Genomic DNA, 23,437 nt, shown 5'->3' on the forward strand with positions numbered 1-23,437 from the left:
TCTTTTTTTTGTTTGTCTGTTTTCCTCAATAAGCTAAGTCCCTTAAATAATTGATATCAACAGGAGCGGTGTCTGTTGATATCAGTTATTCAAAGTATGCATACATTAGATTTTCATGGTTTCTGGTAACTCTCCAAATAGATCACTTTTTACTGTAAATGATGTTGGGTTTGATATGAGCTTTCTTATTACATGGTATTAAATGTTTTATAATTTTGTAAGAAAACTCATTTGGAATTTGGGATTTTTTGGAAGCTTGAATGTCCTTTTACATATTTATAGACCAATTCTATTTTGTATTCTCATGTTTTAATATTTGCTAACAAGAAAGCTTCACATATTGAGGTGACTCTGCCATTTAAATTTTTTCATACTTTTCTTAGTATATGAGATGGTTTTTGATTCTCATTGCCTATCACTTAAAGCCCTTCTCTAATACTCCAGATGTTCTCTTAAAATTCCCTTTGTTTTCTCTTTATTCCAGAGCTGTGGCATGCAGGATTTTTTGTTTTGTTTTGTTTTGTTTCTGCATATAGAATACTTATCCCAACATTTTACTTCACAAATATTATAGGATATTTGATTCCTAGGAAATACTAATTCCAAAGACTCTGTTCCTAACCCACGTGTGTGTGTGTGTGTGTGTGTGTGTGTGTGTGTGTGTGTGTGTGTCTGGGTGTGTTCATATGTGTTCACATTTGGAGACCCAAGGTCAATATTGCATATCTTTTGTTTGATCTCCACTTTTATTTTTTGAGATAGGGTCTCTCCCTGAACCTGAAGCACATTGATTCAGCTAGACTGGCGGGCCAATGAGCTTCAGCAATCCCCCTGTCTCTGCCTTCACAGTTCCAGGGTTACAAGAGAACATCATTATCCTTGGCTTTTTCTATGGGTTCTGGAGATATGAACTGAGATACTCATGCTTGCATGGTATTACTTTACCTAACAAGTCATTTCCTTTTCCCTTTTATGCCTTTTAATACTCATTAAAATACTCATCACAATGTATTATTTTTAGTCAGTAAAATTGCCTTCTTACATTGGTTGCGTTTCATATTGCTGTGATAAAGTAACTGACAAAAATCAATTTGGAGAAAGACAAGACTATTTGGGGTTACTATTGAAGGGATAGTCCGTCATGGCAAGGAAGTGTGGTGATAGGAGTGTCAGGCACATGGTCTCCAGTTAGGAGGTGGAGCAAGAAATGTTGCTGCTTAGCTTACTTTCTCCTGTTTACTCAGTGTAAGGTAAGATGGGTCTTCCCACCTCAATTAACCTAATGTAGAAATCTTTCACAACACTCACAGATCTGTCTCCAAGGTTATTCCAGACATTGTCAAGTTGACAATCAGTGTCAGCCATCACAAGTCTACCCATTGTCAATGTGATATCCAAACATAGCACTTTTAAGCTAGAACCTTCCACTCTTTGTGCCCATGGGCTCATGGTCATCTCCTAATGTAAAATGAATTAAGTCCAATTTCAAAAGTCTCCATAGTCTTTAACAGTTCCAACATTGCTCAAAAGTGTAAGTTCAGAGTCTCTTCTGAGACATGAGAAATCTCTTAAATGTGAGTCCCTGTACATAAAAATGAAGTACATACATTTGATGGTACAGACTAAACATTCCCACCCCAAAAGAAAAGAGTGGGGGCACAGTAAGGAAAGCTTATACTAAAGCAAGACCATAACACAACAGGAAAATACTAAGTTCTGTAGTTCCAGGTCAGGCGTCTGGGGCTCATGCTAGAATTATCTGGGCTCTGAAGAGCTTGCATAGCCCCTGTCCTCCAGCTCTGCCACTTGTAGCACACTTAGTGTCTCTTCTGGACTAGTCTGGTATGTGACATTGCTTTCCTTGGTAGACTTTCCATGGTCCTAGCATCTCCAATACCCTTGAGTTTCCATTTCAATTTAGGCTTACAATCACAGTTTCATACAAGTGGCCCCAAAGGGCCTTCTTATAGGGAATCCGACCTTGCCACATACGGCCTGTCCTTAGTTGCCTTTTGGAACCTAGGCACGGGCCTCTGTGACCCTTTCATTCTTTCATCCTTCATGCCTATAAAACCTATACCTTGTGAATGAAACTGCCAAGTTCTGCTGCCAAGTCAAGATGAAGCCCAGCCCTTTTGGACCATTGCTGCTGTGTTTTCTGTCTGCTTAGATTGTTTCTCTGGAGTAGAAAACCCCTTTACTGGCATTCTTAGTCCAGACTCTCTTTTCAAATGATTTTACATTTTCTCAGGATCTTCAGTGGAGGGTTCTTGTCCTCAGAACTTCTTCCCTAACTTTATAGTTCACACATGTTTCTTCACCAAACCTGTTCTATAGCTCTTTTGTCTTTCACTGTAGAACTGAATGAAAACAGTGAGCATTAGCCATGACACAACTTGAATGTTGTGCTGTCTTGAATTTCCTCCACCAAAAAACTTAGTCCACATGAACTCCTAGCAGCTGTGATTGCATTCGTAAGGTCAGACTAGCCAGAATCCCAGCATAAATGGAGAGGGACTATGAAGTCTCATCTACAGTTGAGGAGCTATTTTGGTAATTCATTGCTACAGGGATAAGGGGAGTTGGTTTGCTTTAAGGATATGTAAAGTGGAATGCAGTGGAGTCAGAACTAGATTGATAACAGATGGTTTATTAAGAAAGTACTCATGCAACGGAGCTAGTGACCAGGTTTACACCGGATGCCTGCTCGTCCATTCAGCCAGGCGGGAGAGGGAAAAGAGAGGTGCATGCATGTGTCTCTGATATTTAAAGCCTTGCTACATCACTCTGACCACGCCCAAGTGGGCATGGTCAGCAGCACCTGTGCCAGCCCCCGTGTTAGCCCCCAAGTGGACGTGGTCATCATTTCCCTTACAGTTGCAGTCCCTGAGAGGCTACCCATACTCCCATAGATGTCCCTACTTCCCTGTACATATAAGAAGCACTAAGTGAACTCAGTGGATTAAAAAGAAAAAAAGCATATGAAGTTGGGAGGAAAACATGGTGGAAAGCATAAGGGAGGAATTAGAGTAGAGGGAATGAGGGATGGATTTGACCAAAACACATTATATACATATGAAATTCTCAAGCAGTAAAGAAGAAAGGAAGTTACATATGAAATCAAAGTCTTACCTAAGTTTTCGTATGTTGAGTTTACAATAAATTAATTAATTAATTAAAGTAGTCCATTACCTTTTACTTCAGCCTTGTCCAACTTCTCAGGACATTGTCAGAAAGCAGCCAGATTCTTTGCCAGAATGAAGCAAGCTTGGCTTCTGTCCCAGATCCTGATAGTGCCCTTGATCCCCTCTGAACCCTCCTGAGTTCACCCTCCACATCTGTATTTCTTTTCGTATTCTTGTCTTCTGAACTCCCACCAGAATGGTTCATTAAGCTTTGCTTATAGCAACTGTGCGGCCTCTCTAGGCCACAGTTCCAAAGAGCCATGTGATCAGGTTTATCACAATAATGATCCCACTTCTACCAAATTTCTGTAATACTTACTTTTCTTGTTGTCGTCACAAAATACCTGTGGAAACAGTTGAAGGAAGAGAGCATTTATCCTGGCTCACAGTTTTGTCTGAGGGTATGGTACATCATGGCAAGAAAGGCATGGCCGGAGGACATAGGACAGTTGTTCACATTGTGCCCACAGTCATCAGGCAGAGAGTAATAAATGCTTCTATTCAGCTAGCTTTCTCCATTGAATGCACAATACAGCCTCAGCCCATGAAATGGTGCTGCCTATAATTTGGTGAATCTTTCTACTTCAGTTAACACAGTGTAGAAAATCCCTCAGATGTGCCCAGAGATTTGTTTCTAAGTGATTCTTAATGCTGGGAAGTTGGCAATCAATATGGACTGTCACACATCTTCTCATCTTATATGGTAGTCATTTAGTCAGCACACTGCCAACAGGTAATGTGGTCTCAGTAAACAAGGACTAAGTCACTAAGTGGTGAATACTCTAGACTACTTTTAATGGGAAACAGTGGGAGCTTTGTGAAACATGTCTTTTCTGCTTTCCATAGTAATTGATGTTAATTGATAATGAGATAATTGATTCTGATCAGCAATTTAACCCTGTTCTCTTAGAAACATAGAACTTGACAGATCCTTTGTGAATTCTTATTATTTCTTTTATTTTTTGAGTTTATCATTACTTCATTTATCCTTCCCTTTCTTTCCTTCAAACATTCCCAGTGTTCCTCCTTTCTCTTTTTCAAATTTATGGCTTCCTTTTTAGTAATTACTGTTACAAATATTTGTTGTTAATATTTGTGTGTGTGTGTGTGTGTGTGTGTGTGTGTGTGTGTGTGTGTAATCATATATATTCTAAATACACGCTGCTTAGTCTGTATAAAGTTATCTGTATTTAGGTTTTCACGACTGCCAGCTTGGTATTGGATAATCAATTGGTGTGCTCTTTCCTCCTTGGGAAAATTTCCTCATGTCATTCTTAGCATTCCTTAGTTGCCTCTAGTTCTTTGTGTAGGGTTAAGAATTCATGCCCCACCTTCTACTCCCACCCCTACTCCGGTCCACATTGGCATGCCTATTGTTACTGTTCTTGTTATGCTCATGTTTATGGAGTCATATTAGTGAGATCTATGGGTATATCTTCTGACAATCCTAGGAGACATGACCTCAAAACAACTCTTTAATCCTCTGGCTCTTAGTCTTTGTCTCCCCACCCCCACACCTTCCACAGTGATCACTAAGCCTTTAGGTGAGGAGTTTTATTGTAGATGTATCCCTTGACTTGGCACTTGGCTCTAAACTATGTATTTGATTCATTGTTGTTTTCTGTTGTAAAGGGAAGTTTGATGAGGAGTAACAACTACACTTGACTGTGAGTTTAAGGAAAGTTGCTATCATGCCATGCCATTCCATGTCTTAGGTATACTGGCTGAGTAGGACTGTTGGTTGCTTTTCTCCCATGGAAGCTTTCATGGCATCTTCTGGAACCATGAAAGTTAGTCCCCATGAACAAACTTTTCAAATCTGTTCTTAGTTCAGGGGTTTCTTAATCCTGTGTCTTAAGTGCAGAGTGTCTTCAGCAATAGAGATTTAAAAGAAATAACAATAGCCTAACCCTGACCAACAACTCAAAAGGGGCTTCTCATACCTGTGTGTTGAGGTTTTGTTAGATGCTCTTTAGCTCTTGGAGGGAGCATTGCCAGGCCACATGGGAAAATTTCATTTAAACTATATATGTATATTTATACACACATGTATCACAGACTTTTGAACTGTTAAATAATGCTTAGTATTTATTGTATGAAGTAAGCAAACAATGGAGAATAAATTAGAAATTCATAAAATAGCAAGAATATAAATTCAGCTTTTTGAATACTTTGTAATTTTACACCTGTCTTAATAACCTTTATTCTGTGAAAAAGACTTCTTATATTGCTAAATAATTTGAGGTGAAGTTAAAATCTGAGACTTAATAGTATTTAGTGCATTATCATTTAAAATGTCTGATTTGTAGAAATTAAATATTTTTATTTTCTCACTGTTTTATAGGAGGTTCGTAAGGTAAATGAAAGCATTAAATATAACCACCCATTGAGAAAATGTGTTGATACAATACTTAAAAAGGTAATTATATTATAACATTCCCTTTATTTCTTGTGACTACACCTTATGTACTATTATAAATTAATATTTCACATAGGAAAAGTAAGATAAAAACATATGGTTGAGGTGTTCGAGATGGATTTTCATATAAATCTTTACCATAAACACAGAGTAATTGATACATAGAATTTTTCTTATGCATTGTAAGTTTGGTGGTAATTACTGACAGTGTTTTCCCTTGAAATGTGAAGATAGCAGTAATGTTGAGTAACTTGCAATAATTGCATGGTACGGTGACAGAGGTACATCTTTACTGTACCATTGTGTGTTAACATTGAAGGCTCTCTGCTGAAAGTAAATGGAGGTCTCAGTAATTCTTGCAACCAGCTTCTTACACGTACTTTTATGATGTGTGTTATGAAATAAATTACATGGATATTTAATAAATAAGCCATATTGCTATGATTTTGATGGGGCTGTATTAAATTTGTATGCTTCTAAAATAATTATTTGAAAGTTCTACAATTATCTTTATGTACCCAAGTTACCACCAAGTTTTTTCTTCTCCTGAATTCTAAATCTGTTCTACTGGTTATTATTGGCTACTGTTCCTTTAGCTAAAGTCATAGTCATAAGAATAAATTTTCTAACCATTTCTCTCATATTTGCTATTTTTGAGACCTATTTAGGAAGGTTTATAAACTTGTACAACTCCATATAGGTAATAACTAACTGGCAGTATGGTGGATAATCCTAATTATGTATCTCTTTCTCATACTGTAGCCTTCAGAACTTTAAAATGTTAAATTTTTCGTGATTCTTCTTTGTTATTTAGTTTAGTTGATAATTTAAGTTTCATCAAGTGCCTATTATTAGAATAATCATCTCAAATAGTTATTACCTCATATAGGTAGGGTCCCTCACCTTTCCCAGTCTCCAGCTAGTATATCTAAGCATAAAGATAATATTAATAGAAGTAAAAAGAAACTCAAGAGTCCAAGAAGACACTCAGCACACCTTTGAAATACTTTTTTGAAAATGTTAGCTAGTGAGAAATCTAACAATTAGAGATGTCAATAAAAGAAGAAAATATTTTTGAGAAAATTAAAATTTTCCAGAATGGAAGATTTTTAATAAAAATAAGTTTTATTAAAGATTTGTTACGATGTACTAAATTTTTAAATTTTTATTAAAGAATTATTAAGATTTTATAAAATTTTTCTTTTAGTGCCCTACAGATTATCAGGAAAAAATGGGTAGAAATATGGATGATTATGAAGATTTTGACGAAAAGCGTAATACCTACCCAAGTGAAAAAAGTTTGGTAAAATTGCATAAACAGGTAACCTCAATTATTAATTGTAGCTATTTTACATGCAATTAGAGAATATGAATTAGTTTAATAATTATTGCTCAGATAAAAAGGCTACGTGCATGTTGGCTCATCAGTTGAACTGCTTTAATTCAAGCCTGAGGAACTGAGCTGTCTCCAGCACCTGTAAAAAGCCAGGCAGAGTGGTGTGCACCTGTTTCCAGTGCTCTGGAGGCAGAGCTAAGCCTAACACTGGCCAGGCAGGTTAGCCAGGTTCAGTGAGAGACCTTGTGTCAAAAACTAAGGTGAAAAATGGTGGGGAAGACACCTGATTCTGGCTTCTGCTTACCATATGCACATAATCATACATGCAAGTACCCAGTCCCCAAATGTATAATGCATGTTAATGAAATATATATCCATTACTATTGATCTGGTTCTTACTATTGTTGAAGTGTTTTAACTTTGTGTTTCTGGGCAAGGATACTCTTGGCAATTGGATACTCTTGGTAATTCTATATCAAGGAAGTAGTTTGTCATTTCAAACCATTAACATCCTTGGCCACATTTAGAAAATTCCATTAGTGCCACTTTATTAAGACAAACACAAATCCCAGTCTCTAGCAGAAAGTTGACCCCACTGTTCAGTCACACTGACAGACTTATCCTTCTTCTGTTTTTAAGGTCATTTATTCAGTTCAAAGGCACCGTCGAACTCAAGTGCAATGGCAGATTCTTTTGGAACAGGCATTCTATCTAGAAGATGTAGCCAAAAATGAGACGAGTGCAACTCATCAGTTTGTTCACACCTTTCAGTCACCTGAGCCAGAAAACCGATTTATCCAATATTTTTATAATCCTACAGTTGGTATGTAATTTGACATAACTTTCAAAGTTAGTATTTTTTCTACAAGGAAAATGTGTGTTTCATCAATATAATACTGACTTTTATTTGTATATTAATTTGCTCCATAGGGTAATATTAGATATCTGATAAACTTACCTCAAAATAATTATTTTACTTCTAATTCTCATCGCAGAAGTCACTGGTTGCTTTAATTCTTTCTCTAGGAGTGGGACTCGATGAAATTTTCCCTCTTCTAAATTAGCATGTCCGTTGTTAATATCTTCTAAGTTAACATTGCACATTGCCATTGTTCCAGTCTTGTTGATATAGCCATTTGTAGGAAAGATTGTTTCACTATGGACTTCCTGGTGTTCTGAGTTTTACAGTCTTTCTGCTTCCTCTTCCATGATGTTCCTGTGCCATAGATATAGGAGCTGTGGTATATTTAAAAAAAAAAAAAAAAAGATTTACAGATAAAATATTTGATAACAAATAGGTTATAATTCCATATAATTTTATTGAAGCTATTTGAAATATCCATTGTCACTAACAATGAATCTCACTATAAATTTGTATCATGACTTGAACTATTGATATAAAACTTTATTAATTAACTACACTTTAAAAATTGAGCATTCTGAGTATTAACAGAAATTTCTACAAATTCATCTACAGTATTTAAAATATTGTCTGCAGGATATTTGATGGCATTTCTTTCAACACAATGATTATTTTAAAAGTTTTTTTTTGAAGTTTCTTAATATATTTATGCCTACGATTTTAAATACACATACATATAGAAAATACAATTTAAACCCTTTGCGTACATGATCAAACATATGCTTAGAGACCAAGAATAAATAAATGAATAAATACTAAAAAGAAACAGAAAAGGGTAATAGCTGTGGTTAGTGAGGGGGTGGGGGACTTGAAGTGTAGCTTATAACTGGAGAATAATATTACAAGAGGAAAATTACTAAAGCCATAGAGAACTCTGGAGCAGAATTCATGGATAATGGAGATGAAATAGGAAATAGTAAACAATGAACAGAATGGCCTTGCATTAGGAAGTGAGACTGACAGACATATGAAAGTGAGAAATGAAAGTAAGAAAATATAGTGGTAAAAATGTTGGTAAGTCTTCTGACTGCTTATACTCTCTTGGGAGTGTACTGACTAAATTCAAGAAGGAGGGTTTTCAACAAGGCACAAAATAGTCACATGGGAAATGGAGAATTAAAGTAAGCTGTCCAGGTGTGCTAAGGATCTGTTTGAAGTTGGCGATAATTTAAAGTGAGAATAGTCAGTAAAGATGTGTCTTTCTTCTGCAGTGTACATGTATACAGACTCAGAGTAACCAAGGAGTTGGATCAAACAGTGTGGTTTTAACCAAACAAATACAGTGAAGCAAGAGAGGGTAAAGAAATTGGGACTGGAGAGTAGTTATCTTCAAAGACTGTGGAATCTGAGCTGGGAAAGGAAGGAATGACATTAAAATTGTTCAATAACAGTAAAAAGGTAAAAGAATAAACGTTTTGTTTGTCCTCATAGTCAGTCAGTATAGTTGGATACAGATGAAGGATGATGGAATTGGGCTTTGTAGAAAGATTGCCATTGTAGCAATAAAAGTTTTAGGAAAGGACATTGGAATGAGTAATCAAGTTAAAAAGGAGTATTAGAAGGTGAAGTCATTAGAGAGAGGAGATGGAAACAATGAAAAAAAAAGAATTGTCTATGTGGATATTTAAATAATCAGGAATTATGCTGAGGGTACAGTGGAAAAGTCAGCGAGCTTAGCTTTTCAATAAATGAAATGAAAATTTGGCTTTGTTGCAAGCTGTAACCCAGTGGCAGATACGTTTAGGTCACACTAACTCTGGGTTCAATCTTCAGTGGGATGGATGATGGATAGATGGAGATCTTTTTCAGTTTATTGAGCTTTCTTTTAACTTTTATTACTGAAATTCAGATAATAAAACCAGCTATTCTCATATAACTAACCAGGTTCTTTATATGTTAACATTTTATTATATTGATTTGCTCTTCCTTTCTCTACATATATTTTTTCCTTAATCTTTCATGAGGCCTTTTGTTCCCTAGGAATTTCAGTGTATACTTTCTAGGAATACAGCTTCTCAAGTGTAACTCTATAATTAGAGAATTAACATTAGTAATTTACTATTACTTATATCCCTTATGCATATTTTGATTAATTATGACAGTGATACTCTTTTTTTTTTTGGTTTTTTGAGACAGGGTTTCTCTGTGCAGCTTTGGAGCTTATCCTGGCACTCAATCTGGAGACCAAGCTGCCCTCAAACTCAGAGATTCACTTGCCTCTGCCTCCCGAGTGCTGGGATTAAAGGCGTGCTTCACCAACGCCCGGCGACAGTGATATTCTTTGGGAAAAAAACAAAACAAAACTAAACTCACACATTGTATTCAGTTGTTATTTTCTTAATCTTTTAAAATCTGGAACAGTTTTTCTGTCCTGTGTGTTTTAGCCTCTGTGTATTTTATAACATCAATGTTTATGGGCAGGACAGGCTGGTTCTTTACTGATTGTCTCCAAATTGGAGTTTGCCAAGTCCCCATGATTAGATACAGCTTACGAGTATCATTTTCAGGAATACTACAAAGATGACGTCATGCTCTCCCGAGTACATCAGAGCAGGAAGAACATTGGATATCAGTTTGTACACTGCTGTTGGTTATTTGGCTAGAGTAATGTCTGTTTTTCCACTGTGAAGTTACTACCTTTCTCTGTGTTGTCTGATTGGCTGCTTGTTTGAAAGTCTATAAGTACTCTTTTACTGATTTAGTTTTCCTAATTGTGTTTTCTTGTGTTTTTCAGAATGGTACTGGGAATGCCTGTTACGTCCATGGTTTCACAGGATCCTTGCTGTGGTTTTGTCTGTCTTCTCTGTGATTGTTGTGTGGTCAGAGTGCACCTTCTTTAGCACGACTCCTGTCTTGTCTCTCTTTGCAGTCTTCATACAGCTGGCAGAAAAAACATACAACTATATTTATATTGAGGTCAGTTTTTTCATATCTGTCATAGATACATATCAGTTCATGCAGAAGCTTTAGCTGTTGGTATCTTTTCCCAAGTTTCTTCTAATAAGAATGAACCTAGTGGAGTTTCCCTCAGTTCTGTTGTTCAGACTTCCAAAACTGGTGTTCATCAATTTATCCAGACTATAAATACTAGGAGCTGTAGTTGAAGATCAATGAAAAAGAATAGGATAGTGAAAAAAAATATTGGATAGTATAGGAGGTTACGTTGATCCTCTTTTGTCATTGATACTAGGTAACTTACTGTCTTCCAGTAGAGTTGTCAAGAGAATAGGTAAACAGTTTCTTTCAAGGCTCAGAGTCAAAACTTTGGATCTAGAAAGTTGAACTGGTTGAAATGTAGATTTATATTCAAAATTTCATCTTAGCTATTAAAAAAAGATACTATTGTTGTATTTATATTTCTAGTTTAGAACATCAGTAAACGTATTCTGGGCTAGTGATAATTCTTATGGCAGTAAGTAAAGTAATAAAGTCTTAAATCAAGTTTTAACTGTTTTTTCCAGATTGCTTGCTTCCTTTCCATCTTCTTCTTAAGTATCTGTGTTTACTCTACTGTGTTCAGGATTCGAGTATTTAATTACTACTACTTGGCTTCACATCATCAGACTGATGCCTACAGTCTTCTTTTCAGCGGCATGTAAGTAGACTTGAGCTTAGGAAAAAGAAATGTTTCCATTTAAAGTGATAATTATCAATTATAGTTCTCTTAGTTCTTGTTCATGGATGTTGCATGACAACATATTTGTGAGCTAACTGATTTTTTTTTTCTTACTATTAAGTGGGTATTTGTGATCACCAGCTAAATTCTGCTTGACGTTTATGGCTAAATTACGAATGCTTTGTTAGGGAAAAAGACACAGTGAGCCTGAATTTACAAATTTGAATCTTAGTATATGAACAATTGAGAGTTTAAAGGCTATGCCAGATGTAAAGAGTGTTCTCAAAATGAGTGGCCTAAAACTGAATTGCAGTTCTAAGAATGCTAAGAGGAACATTTCTTTCCTGGAGAAATGTAGAGGTCTGGCTTTAGCTACAGGTAATCGATCCAGGCTACTTATTAGTCAGGTATATTAGGTATTTATAAGGACTAGGCTTTGAGAAGTTCAAAGTAATGTCAGGTGTCAAAACTTGGTCTTATAAAAAAAATCAAAACCACTGGGTTAGTGTCTTGTGACTGTTACAAAATACCTGATACAAACAACTTGGGGGAAGAAATATTTGTTATGTTTAAAGGTTTCAGAGACTTAGTCTACCATTACTTGTTCGGACCTAAAGTGAGGCTACACTTGGTAAGGAGAGTACATTGGAGCAGAGCTATCCACCTCATGGTACCTAGGAAACAAAGACAGACTAACAGGACCCCAAACATGGTATCTTTCCATTTATAGTGTCAGGTGACCTGCTTCTTCTAGCTAGGCCCTACCTCCTAAACATTATACCATCTCCAAAAATAGAGCCACTGAGTAAAGGTGAACTCTTCAACACATGAGCCTATGGCATTCCTTCCATATTTAAGCTATAACGTTACAGATATACTGTATAACCTTCCTCAAGCTTTTTATCATGGTGACATTGTCTGTAGTTGCTGTACAATACCAGACTAGGAAATTTATACTGTATATTACTGTTAGCAGCACTGTAGGCTTTAATTAGTTCTTACATTTCATCCTTCATTTGTGTGTAGATTCCCACAGCTATCACCACCATCATAGAGCTTTCTCTTACTACAAAAGAACTCTTGTCGATAGTACTTCCTTATATTTAAACCCTTCCATTCTCCCAGCCCCGTTCTCCTTCTCCAACCCTAGCAATGTAAGATACTCACTCATTTTATACTTGATCTTAGCCAGAATGCTGAAAGCAGGCACCCCGAGGTTGCAGTTAAGCATATAGGCACTTGTGTCCTTAAGGGAAATGTAATTAGTAGGATTTCAGAATGTGTCTCCAGTAAGGGCAGTTCACATAAATAAACAATATATAATATGCAAATATATAAAAATTATACTTACAATGATCTGAAATGTTTTAAATATATTATACATGATATAACATAAATATGTATTTACTATAGTGTAAAATTTGTTTTGCTATATTTAAAATATATGTTGGTACTTTTAATTGTTTATTGTAGGTTATTTTGCCGTTTGACTCCCCCTTTATGTCTTAACTTCTTGGGATTGACCCATATGGATTCATCCATCTCTCACCAGAATACTCAGCCAACTGCCTATACATCTGTAAGTGTGATTCTTTAGGTTCATTATCTATGTCAGGTGTTGTTATGAGTCATCTTCTATTGTCAGTAGACAAACTCTGTAGCATTATTGAACACCTATTTATTACTAAAGCCTTTACTTAGAGACTATGTATGTAATCACTAATGAAGGGGTTAAAATAATTTTCCTTATAGAATTATAAAAATGTTTTCCTTCATATAGATTACTTAGATGCACTGCATTAAAAACTTGCCTCATACTAGTATTAGCATATGTAATTTTAATGCCTAAGGTTTTGTAGTAGTTGTAAAATACTAGATTTCTTTAGAAGAAGCCCTTAACAAAAAGAATGTTTAAGAAATGCCTACCACACTGGGCGTTGGTGGCACATGTCTTTAATCCCAGCACTAGGGAGGCAGAGGCAGGTGGATCTCTGTGAGCTCGAGACCAGCCTGGTCTACAAGAGCTAGTTCCAGAACAGCCTCCAAACCTATAGAGAAACCCTGTCTCAAAAAACCAGAAAAAAAAAGAAAAAAAAAAGAAAAAGAAAGAAAAGAAAAGAAATACACTTAATACACTTGGTATTTTGTTTCTAAATTTTGAGAAGTCTAATTTGTTGATATAACTTCCTGGGGGTAAATTTCTAATGATAGGAAGGAATGAAAATGTGAAACTGTGCTGATTTAACTCTTCTCTTGCTCTTCAGATCATGGGTTCCATGAAAGTTTTATCCTTTATTGCAGATGGATTCTATATATATTATCCTATGTTGGTGGTAATTCTCTGCATTGCTACTTATTTTAGGTAAGCAGCTCAACATTTCTTTTTCTCGTGCTCTTAGTTGGATATAAATATCCTTTCCCCTTAAAACTCCCTTGAATATTTACTGGCTTGGTTTTAGTTATTTGTGTTTTGGGAGGTTATGAGAACAAGGGTAGTTTGAAGGGCCCTTTTGAGTGTTTGAGTCATTCTGTTACAGTTAGGTAGGCTACAGTGATAAGATTAATTGCAGGATGGTAAAGTCCTGGTCTCTGATGCTGACAACCAGCATGGTTTATAATACCCTTTCATATCTACCTTCATTACTGTAACACAGTTTTGGGTTTTTCCCATAATTGTTCCTGGGTTCTAAATCCTGCAGATGATAGCCAACACAAAGGGAACACTTATAATCAGGAAATATGGATAAAGTTTGAAGCGAAAAACTTCTCTATGCCTAGAAGGTGCACAGGCTACTCTTCTTGTGGACTCAGAAGATTATAGAGTCTTTGTAAAGGTAGATTCAAAGGGGTTAAAGCTGTTATAGTAATGAACTCATACCAGCCATAGTTACCCATACAAGACCTATACAAGATCAAGTCAGCAGTAGTGCCTGCAGAGATAGGGATTGATCTCCAGGCCCCACCCAGCCTGAGGATCGTTTGGCAGTTGATAAATGCTCTGGAAAGGAGACATTCTTCTTTGAGGCTGAGGTAGGTTTCCCATGCTCCAGTGGCTAGCCCTACATCCCTGCATATATGGGAAGCACTCATTGGATTTAGTGGATTATTGTTTTAGAAAAAGATGCCAAGTTATGTGGGGAGGTGTTAGGAAGTATGATGACAAATTGGAGGGGGAAAGTAGAGATTGTGTATAACCATATTAATTCCATACATATATCACATTCTTAATTTTAGAAAAAGTTAATGGAAACATATGCTTGCCTTAGCACCCTGTCTCTTACTTTCTCATTACACATTCCACACACTTATACTCCTGCCCCTGCTTACTGCTTCAATGTCCCAAGAAATGTCCAAATTTATAAAAACATTAATATAAATCAATTTGCTTTTCTTTTTATTATTTTAATTACTCATATTTACATATCCATCCCCCCATTCCCTCGCCCTCCCCTCCTCCCATCTCCTCCCATGTTAGCCACCCAACCCACCCAACTCCCCCTCCCCCACTCCCCCGACACCTCCCCAGGGATAGTGAGGCCCTCTACCAAGGACCTTCAAGGTCTATCATATTGAGAGTCTAGACTCTCCTTGCTGTATCTGGGCTGCAATAGTATCCCTCCATAGGGAATGGGCTCCCAAAGTCCATTTGTGCTCTAGGGATAAAGACTGGCTCCCCTGTTAGAGGAGCCATAGACTGTCTTGGGCTCCTAGCTGGTACCCACATTCAGAGGGTTTGGTTTGTTTCAATGCTGTTTCCCTAGCTTTATGACTAGGATCTCCATTTTATCACTTGGTCAGGTCCACTGTTTCTACAGGTCTCTCCTTTGCTCCTTTGCTCAACCCTCCTCCCTCTCCACAACTGAATTCCAGTAGTATGGTTCAGTGGTTAGCTGTGTGTGTCTGTTTCTGCCTCGAACAGCAACTGGATGAAGACTCTCCTTCCTTTCCCTACTCCCAAGCTCCAATTTGGTCAGGGGTTCTTTCAATTTGCTTTTCTAATGAAAGAAAGTTTTATTAACTTTTATTTAAGTCCTATGTTATTAGTACATTAATACTATAAACAACATATCAACATACTAATATTAGGGTAATAAGCAAGCATGTTGTTTAAATTCTCTACCAAGTTAAACATTTTTACTTTTTGATAAAATAGCTAAAAGATTATAATTTAAAGCAAGACTTAGCTGAGTATCATGGCACATGTCTACAGTCCCAGGGTTTTGTAGGATAAGACAGGAGGACCCCAAGTTCTAAGTCATCTTGGACTATATAATAAGACCTGTTTTATATATAATATAGACCCTGTTTATAATATATATAATATAATATATTATATAATATAGACCCTATATAATAAGACCCTGTTTTAAGACAAAAACATAAAGTAAAATAAGATAAAAATATTAACATGAGCTGACACTAAAACTGTTGTTTTGAGTTTTGCCTTTAAGGTAGAAAAACAATAGCGGACTTTATATATTTAATGCTGTTTTGATTATATGTTTACTTATTTAAAAGTTTTATAAAAGTATTAATGGAATATCATGAACTTAAGTGCATCTTTTCCTGCTAGTTGTCATATTGGGAATATTTGCATTTTGAGATCAAATGACTCTATGGCTCAAAATAATATAAATAGGATAGTGCTTTGTCAAATATAAAATATTAATATAAGAAATCAGAAAGGATATTGTTAAAAAATAATCATTATGGGGCTAGAGGTGTAGCTCAATGATGTATTTACCTAGAACGCCCAGAATCCTAGGTTTGATCACCAGCAGCATTGCACACACACACACACACACACACACACACACCAAAAAAGAAGCAAAATCATGAAAGGTTCTTTCTAAGCTGGGAGTGGTGGTGTGTGGTATATGTTGTAACCAGGAAGATCCTGCCTTTTTGAGAGCAGCCTGAGCTGCATAGTAATCTTAACATGCTAATGTGAGTTTCTCTCAAAGAAAGGAGCTTTCCTCAAAGGCATGCATACATTCTGAGTTAGTCAGATATTTATACATTTCTTAGCAGAAATCAGAGATTTTCACTTTAACAGTTGTTTTCCTTTCTTCATACACATATCTTTCTCTAGCCCCTCAGTTGTGTTTCCATGCATGTAAAGGATACATATTTATTTCTTAGGGTTATAGTGTAAGCAACTGAGTGTTATAGCTCTGGAGTTGCAAAGGTATCCTGACTTACTGGGAAGCCAGGCTATACCTAGAGCCACTATAGGACAGCTCAGCTCTGTAGGGAAAGGTATTCTGACTTGTTGGGAAGTAGGGTGATAACCTAAAGCTGGGATGCGATTGGAGATGGTCTCCCTGCAGGGTATAGCAATCCTGCTCTTCTCCCAGGGAGAGCTTAAGAGCTTACTAGCAGAGCACCACTTCTCTCTGGCTCGAGATGTTGTCTTTTCCTCTTCACTCTGCTAAAGGGGAATCCTTTGCGGAAATGTAGCAATCTCCTCCAGCTCCAGTGAAGTTGGTTTTTTTTTTTTTCTGCTCATCCTTGCTCAGCCCCACCCCCACCCCGAACCCCACCCAGGGTCTCAGTAAGGTTTTTTTTCTACTCAGTCCTCTAAGGGATGTCTCAGTAAGGTTCTTCTATTCTGTGCTGACGAATGAAGATCTTCACCCAAGACTCTTTTGAGAAAGATTTATTTGGGAAGAAGGAATCCAGGAGAGAGGCTGCCTCTGCCAGGGTGGGAAAGCACAGCCCGCAATTGAACAGACAGAGGGACTTATATAGGGCTTTTTTAGGGGTGGAGTTTTCCCCACGGAGAAGTTTTTTCTGCTCAGAGATTGGTTAGTTTTCCTGCTCAGGGATTGGTTAGTTGGTCAGGGGCAGAGTTGGTCCTGGTTTCATGGCCAAACTGTGTTTCTTTCACTGGCCCTTTTTAGCTTTTTTGCTCTATTTTCAGGGCTAAGGCATATGTCTTTTCACTGACTGTGGTTTTAGGGCCACAGTAGGAATTGTGTGATCCATAATAGGATCTTAGCAGTATGTATTGCTTCCTCCCTTGTGTGCCATGGTACACGTGTCCTATATGACAATCAGATTAAAATGCCAAATAACATTTTAAGTAACTAGCCTCCAGACAAGATATAATTATCATTTATATTATATAATAGAAACTGTTTAATTGTTGAGGGACAACAAAGCATAACATTAAAATTTGCATAATTGAGGTATTCCTAAGCCAAGCAGGGTGTCTAAATCTTGCAGTCACAGCACTTGAGAGGCTGAGGGAGGAGGGTCACCATGAGTTTGAGGCCAGCCTATTCCATATAGTGAATTCTAGAACAGCCTGAACTCCAGATTGGCACCATGTCTCAGAAACCAAAAGATTTTCTAAACAAGAAATCTCTTTATGTAGAAACACTAATTTTTATATGTATTTTGGGGGTATTATAACTGCTCTTTGAATATTTTTAAAAGAACAAGTTTATTTTATTATAGCTATTGCTTAACATTCTAGTATAATTATTTTCTAAAGATGTGCTGATAGTTTGGCCTGTTTACTTCTCTGTAAATATAAGAAGTCTTACTCTACTGAGTGAAATATGCAACATTAAGTTTATTTTGTTTGAGACATAGTTTCACTGTAGCCTCAGCTAGCCTTAAACTCATGACAATCCTTCTGCCTCACTCCACCAAAAATTGCGATTATAGGCATGAAATTTCATACAAGGCTGCACATAAACATTTTTAAAAGGAAGAGAAAGAAGTGCCTTGTTAAGAATGACTAACTGCATTGCTATGCAACTTGCCATGAAACTAATAATCATGGTTTCTTCTGGGGGTGACAATAGTAAAGATCAATTTATCAAACTATTTACAAAGTGAAATAATGCTTACTGTTTTGAAATCTGCTTCCATTAGTTTGGGAACCCGTTGTTTGAATCTGCTTGGTTTCCAGCAGTTCATGGGAGATAATGATATGACATCAGATCTAGTTGATGAAGGAAAAGAACTAATCAGACGAGGTAAGATTTGTTATTTTAAGATAAATAAAGGGACAGTTTTAAGTGCTAAGACTCAAACAAAAATTAATGTTTGCAAAATTTGCGTATAATTTTTCTCCATTTTAAGAAACACAGTGGGCCTTTTTCCTCCTACTGGGTTACCTTGTGCAGCCTTAATGTGAGAGGATGTGCCTAGTTTTATTATGACTGAATATGCCATGATTGGTTGATATCCCTGAGAGGTCTGCCCTTTTCTGAAGAGAAAGAGGAGGAGGAGATCTGTGGGAGTCCGGAGCTTGGAGGAGGGACTGGGTAGAGAGGAGGGAGGGGAAACTGCAATTAGGATGTAATATATGAGAGAAGAATAAAAAAAGTACATAAACCTTTTTTAATTTTAAAAAAGAAATACAGTGGTTTAACCTAAAATATATATGTAATGTAAGATTTATGGTGAAGACATTCTGCAGCATAAATTGTTAGTTTATCTGCAACTAGATAATAACCACTTATGATCTTGGAGTTTGTGACAAAATACCTGAGGTGGTTTGCAGGGAGGAAAGACAGCTTCTTTCAATTCCCAGTTTTAGTGATTTCAGTCTATAGTCACTTGCCCTTCAACCAGAGTAATACGTAAGAGAGCAAGCCAGTTTATCATATAGAACCAATATAGACACAGGAAGTTGATGTAGTCCCGTAATCTCAGTTTCCCCCAGTGACTTAACTTTCTTCCACTAGGCCCTTACTTTAAAAGCTCCACCACCTGCCAACAGAAGCACAACCTGGTGACCAAGACTTTAGGGATGTCCAAGATCAAAACTATAGTAGAGCTGTTTAAGTCTTTGTCTTGAAACATATTTGCCAAGTTCTATACAACTGTAAAGCTTATTAGTTTAGAGTTAATTTGTTTGCTACTATGTGTGAAATTATTCAAGCTGTCTTTTCCTTCTTGGAATATAATGATCATTGGTATGAGAATGTGAGTACTATTAAAATATATAGAGCTTTCCCAAAACCCATTCACAAAGTAGAAAATATTAAGTTTTCTTTTGTTCAAGTGGTATTAGGATGGGTGGGGACATTGTTTCTTAGTCTCCAGAATCTAGCTTTCACATGCTCTTCTAGGTAAGTAGTATCTATTTGATGCTATAATTCTGCATTTGGCATAGCACCTCCCCTCCCTAATATTAGAATGGTAACTTGGGAGATATTGACAAAATCACTATTCTGTAGACTATCTTAAGGGGAAAAGAGCCCCAAGCACTGCACGTATAACCTGAAGAGCTTATAAGAGAACAGAATTATACAAAAAGTATAAATCTAACCTAAAAGAAATGTCCAAATGAGAATAAAAGCTACAGAAAAACAAATTTGAGATCACCATGAGGCCGGAGATTCTTCTCTAAAGGTAGACAGGCTACAAAGCCATATCTAGCAAAACTGGGAAACATCACCTATGTCATGTGGTTAACTTCCAGGCCCTTTTTTTTTTTTTTTAGTTTTTTTATTTTTTATATATTTGAATTACAGACAAGATTGAATTACATGACTTCCAGGCCCTTTTTAACAGTAACCTATTGCTTTAATTGTGTAGTAAACTGGAGATACTATGGTCTGCTCTCCTTGCTTCGGTTACTCTGTATCTAATTAAACCATGTTATACTCAATATGAGACTGTTTTTCTTATCTTTAGAGAAAAGAAAAAGGCAAAGGCAAGAGGAAGGTGAAAATAGAAGAAGAGTAAGTACATTATTTTATTAAATTACTGTTAACTGAAACATCTAGGAAACAACCTAAGAATCTTACTTGGAATGAGTGGTTGAAGATGGGAAACAATAGGTAAATGGCAAAGGATGTTTTTTCCCTTTAATGTGTGAGAGTGTTTTGCCTGAGTGCATGCCTTTGAACCATGTACATAACTGGTGTTCAGAGTACACAAGAGGGCATTGGCCACCTAGAACTGGAATTACAGACTGCTAAGAATTGAACTTCCATTCATTTGGAAGAGCAAGTACTCTTAACTACTGAGCCATCTCTCCATCTCTGGGTGTATTTTTTTTTAAGAAGGGGGAATTTTAATACTTTTACATATACACATTATCCTGTCAGATTTGTTCTTTTAAAAAGTCATTAGTAGCAACTTAACTTGAGTCCAACATCCATCAGTTTGCTGACTAAATTATGTATACACACTATTCAGTGGATAAATTCATGCAACTTTGTTAATAAAATATTTGGGTTGCTTGAAAATTAATATGCTTTTTAATGTGGCATTTTTATTTTCCTCTTTAATTTCTCTTGAGTTCTCCATTTGCTGAGACAATCTTCCTTGAGAGGATGAAAAAAAGAAAGAAAATCTATTTACAATTTCTATAATGTTTTAACAGTGACATGTTTACTCTGGAAAGTAACTAAGAGGAAATATCATAGTTGTCTTTGCATGTTCTAGTATATGCCATGTAAAAGAAGATTTGTATATTGGGTATGGTGGCACATACCTTTAATCCCAGCACAGAGGCAGAGACAGGCAGATCTCTGAGTGCTAGGCCAGCCTAGTCTACATTGCAAGTTTAAGGCCCACTAAAGCATAGTATGACTATGTCTCAAAATAAAAAAAAAGTATTTTTTAAAAGATTGGTAGATTTGTTCATTATTTCAAAAGTAGATGTGTTCTTTATTTTTAATTAGAACCAAACAGTAGACATTGCTGGAGATAGATTTCACCTTCTATTAGGACAGTGGTTCTCAATCTGTGGGTCATGACCCCTGGGGTCAAATGATCCTTTCACAGGAATCACATATCAGATATTTACACTGCAATTCATAACAGTAGCAAAACTATAATTATGAAGTAGTGATGGAGCTAATTTTAAAGTTGGGGGTACCACAACATGAAGAATTTTATTGAAGGGTGGCAGCATTAGGAAAGTTGAAAAACACTGTATTAAGATTTCTAACTTCTACAGTTTACCAAAATTGTAATAGACTGACTACATAAATATAAAAAATAATGCATTCAAAGTGCCAAAAGTATCTAGCATGAATATATCCCTGCTTGTACAAAACACTGAATAGGTGGCTCTCAAATGACCATTCCAATTAAATAACTATAATGTATAGAATCTCAGTTAACGAGACCATACTGTTTTTCATGATAACTCCTAAGTCTTTATGAGTCAGTTTTGTTATACTTGTATACAATGTTAGTTACAAGAAAAAAAAATGACTTATCAGATCTCTAGTATTTGTAGCTTGCTCAAGTAAAAGGTTTTTTAACATTATAACTTTTACATGGTCAAGGTAAGCTTGCTATCATGTGTTTTTGAAGTTTTAGATAGACTATGTTAATATAATCATAACCAGCAAAATGTTTTTGTTAAAAATTAAGTTATAAAAATTGATTCTAAAGACGCTGTTAAAATTATTCTGATTTCCAATGAATTTCTCATGAAAAATGGTTATGTTACTCTGCATATAGAATGTTGACTGTATAACTTTTGTTACATATTTGATTGGGCTGCTTGCCCTAGGAGTGGAAAGAACGTTATGGACACAACAGAGAAGATTCCACTAGGAACAGAAATGTTCATCCTGACCCCAAAGAGCCAAATTTCTCAGATACTACTACCAATTGGTGTAAGTAGCTTATTTCCTAGTTTTCTTAGGAATTGCTTTCTTAATGTTTGTGCTACATGTAAACCAAAACCATACCCATCTCTGGACTCACAAATATGTCCACAGTGACTTCCCTTTGTCATAGCCCTTAGTGTGTACAAGGAAGGGGAAATGGACATCAGATAAGTAGTTGTAAGTATATGAATCTAAATAACCAAATTATTTCCAAGGCATGTTCTAAGAAGGTACTTATTTCTGCTATTTATCTTGAGTTATCTTTGCTTTTCTACCCGTTAATGTAAGTTGCTCATTTATTTTTATAAGTATTGGCTAACTCATATTCAAGTGCTTTCCAGTGTATACAGTGAGAAAAAAAATAAATTTCTTGTTCCCAGGATGTTCATAATTTAGGAAAGGACTTAAGTTAGCTATAAGCCCCCTACCACTGGTGTGAGTTAAGAAACCTCTGTGTGACACTGACACAAGGAAGAAACAAGCCCTTTGCCCTTGGGAAGATGCCAGGAACCCTGTTTTTGCATAGAACTTTACACTGTAGGAGACAAAGTTTTGTCTTTGGAGAAGATGAGATATTGCTGAAGAAGCTGCACTGCTAAGGCTTCTGTGAATAAAGTTTTGTTTGCGATTGAGGCTGAAGCAGGAAATCTGAGCATCCTCTCCCACCCAGCTGTTCATTTACACAGCAATAATGTGCTGTAGAGGAGGACCAGAAGCATGGGTATCCTTTTAATGGTCTGAGAGTGGACAAGTACTGAAAACATCCATTTGCATTTGAGAGCCATCTACACTCAAAGAAAAACTGAAATGTGTAGAGACTTAAGATAACTAAGGCAAAGTCTGAATTCACAATAGGTACATTAGATTAATTCAGTCCCTCAACATGGGTAAGCCAATAAAAAGAGATGTGCCCCATTGAACTGAACTTCTATATTCTTTCCAATGAAATGCCTGCTGTAACAAAAGGTTCTGAGGAATATAAGAAAGTAAGATATGGCCCATCTTCAAAATAGGAAAAAGTAAACATACTAGGCCTAAATGTGACTCAAGAATTAGAATTATCATTCAGCTCATTGATGAAAATAACTAATTAGTATGTTAAAAGATATAGTGGGGAGTTTGGATAACATGCTTAAAAAGATGGAGAATTTCACCAGGCAGCTGGAAATTTTAAAAAGGAACTAAATGGAAATGTTAGAAATATTTTAATGGCAGACTCCAATGATGTTGCACATGTCTAATGAGAGTTATTACCAAAGAATACACACCTTATGCTGAAGGAAATTACCTTGGGGAATAGAAAAAGTGTTGTGTTTTAGGAATGGATATTTATACCAAATATTTCTGTAATAAAAAATTGAGCT

The 23,437-nt window shown here is 36.2% G+C and overlaps 1 protein-coding gene across 3 annotated transcripts in view; it reads left to right on the plus strand.

Annotated features, from left to right (window-relative positions):
- The window catches only part of Lmbrd2 (LMBR1 domain containing 2), a 63,746-nt gene that overhangs the window by 30,076 nt on the left and 10,233 nt on the right, over positions 1–23,437 (plus strand). For all 3 annotated transcript variants that reach the window (XM_035440602.1, XM_027401302.2, XM_027401303.2), the window contains 10 exons: positions 5,530–5,604; positions 6,812–6,925; positions 7,580–7,763; positions 10,597–10,778; positions 11,324–11,457; positions 12,952–13,057; positions 13,743–13,840; positions 18,364–18,467; positions 20,137–20,183; positions 21,974–22,079. In XM_035440602.1, the coding sequence (XP_035296493.1) occupies positions 5,530–5,604; positions 6,812–6,925; positions 7,580–7,763; positions 10,597–10,778; positions 11,324–11,457; positions 12,952–13,057; positions 13,743–13,840; positions 18,364–18,467; positions 20,137–20,183; positions 21,974–22,079 (1,150 nt within the window). The remainder of the gene's footprint in view (positions 1–5,529; positions 5,605–6,811; positions 6,926–7,579; positions 7,764–10,596; positions 10,779–11,323; positions 11,458–12,951; positions 13,058–13,742; positions 13,841–18,363; positions 18,468–20,136; positions 20,184–21,973; positions 22,080–23,437) is intronic.

Source organism: Cricetulus griseus, chromosome 2 (assembly GCF_003668045.3).
Source record: "Cricetulus griseus strain 17A/GY chromosome 2, alternate assembly CriGri-PICRH-1.0, whole genome shotgun sequence".
Taxonomy (NCBI): Eukaryota; Metazoa; Chordata; class Mammalia; order Rodentia; family Cricetidae; genus Cricetulus; species Cricetulus griseus.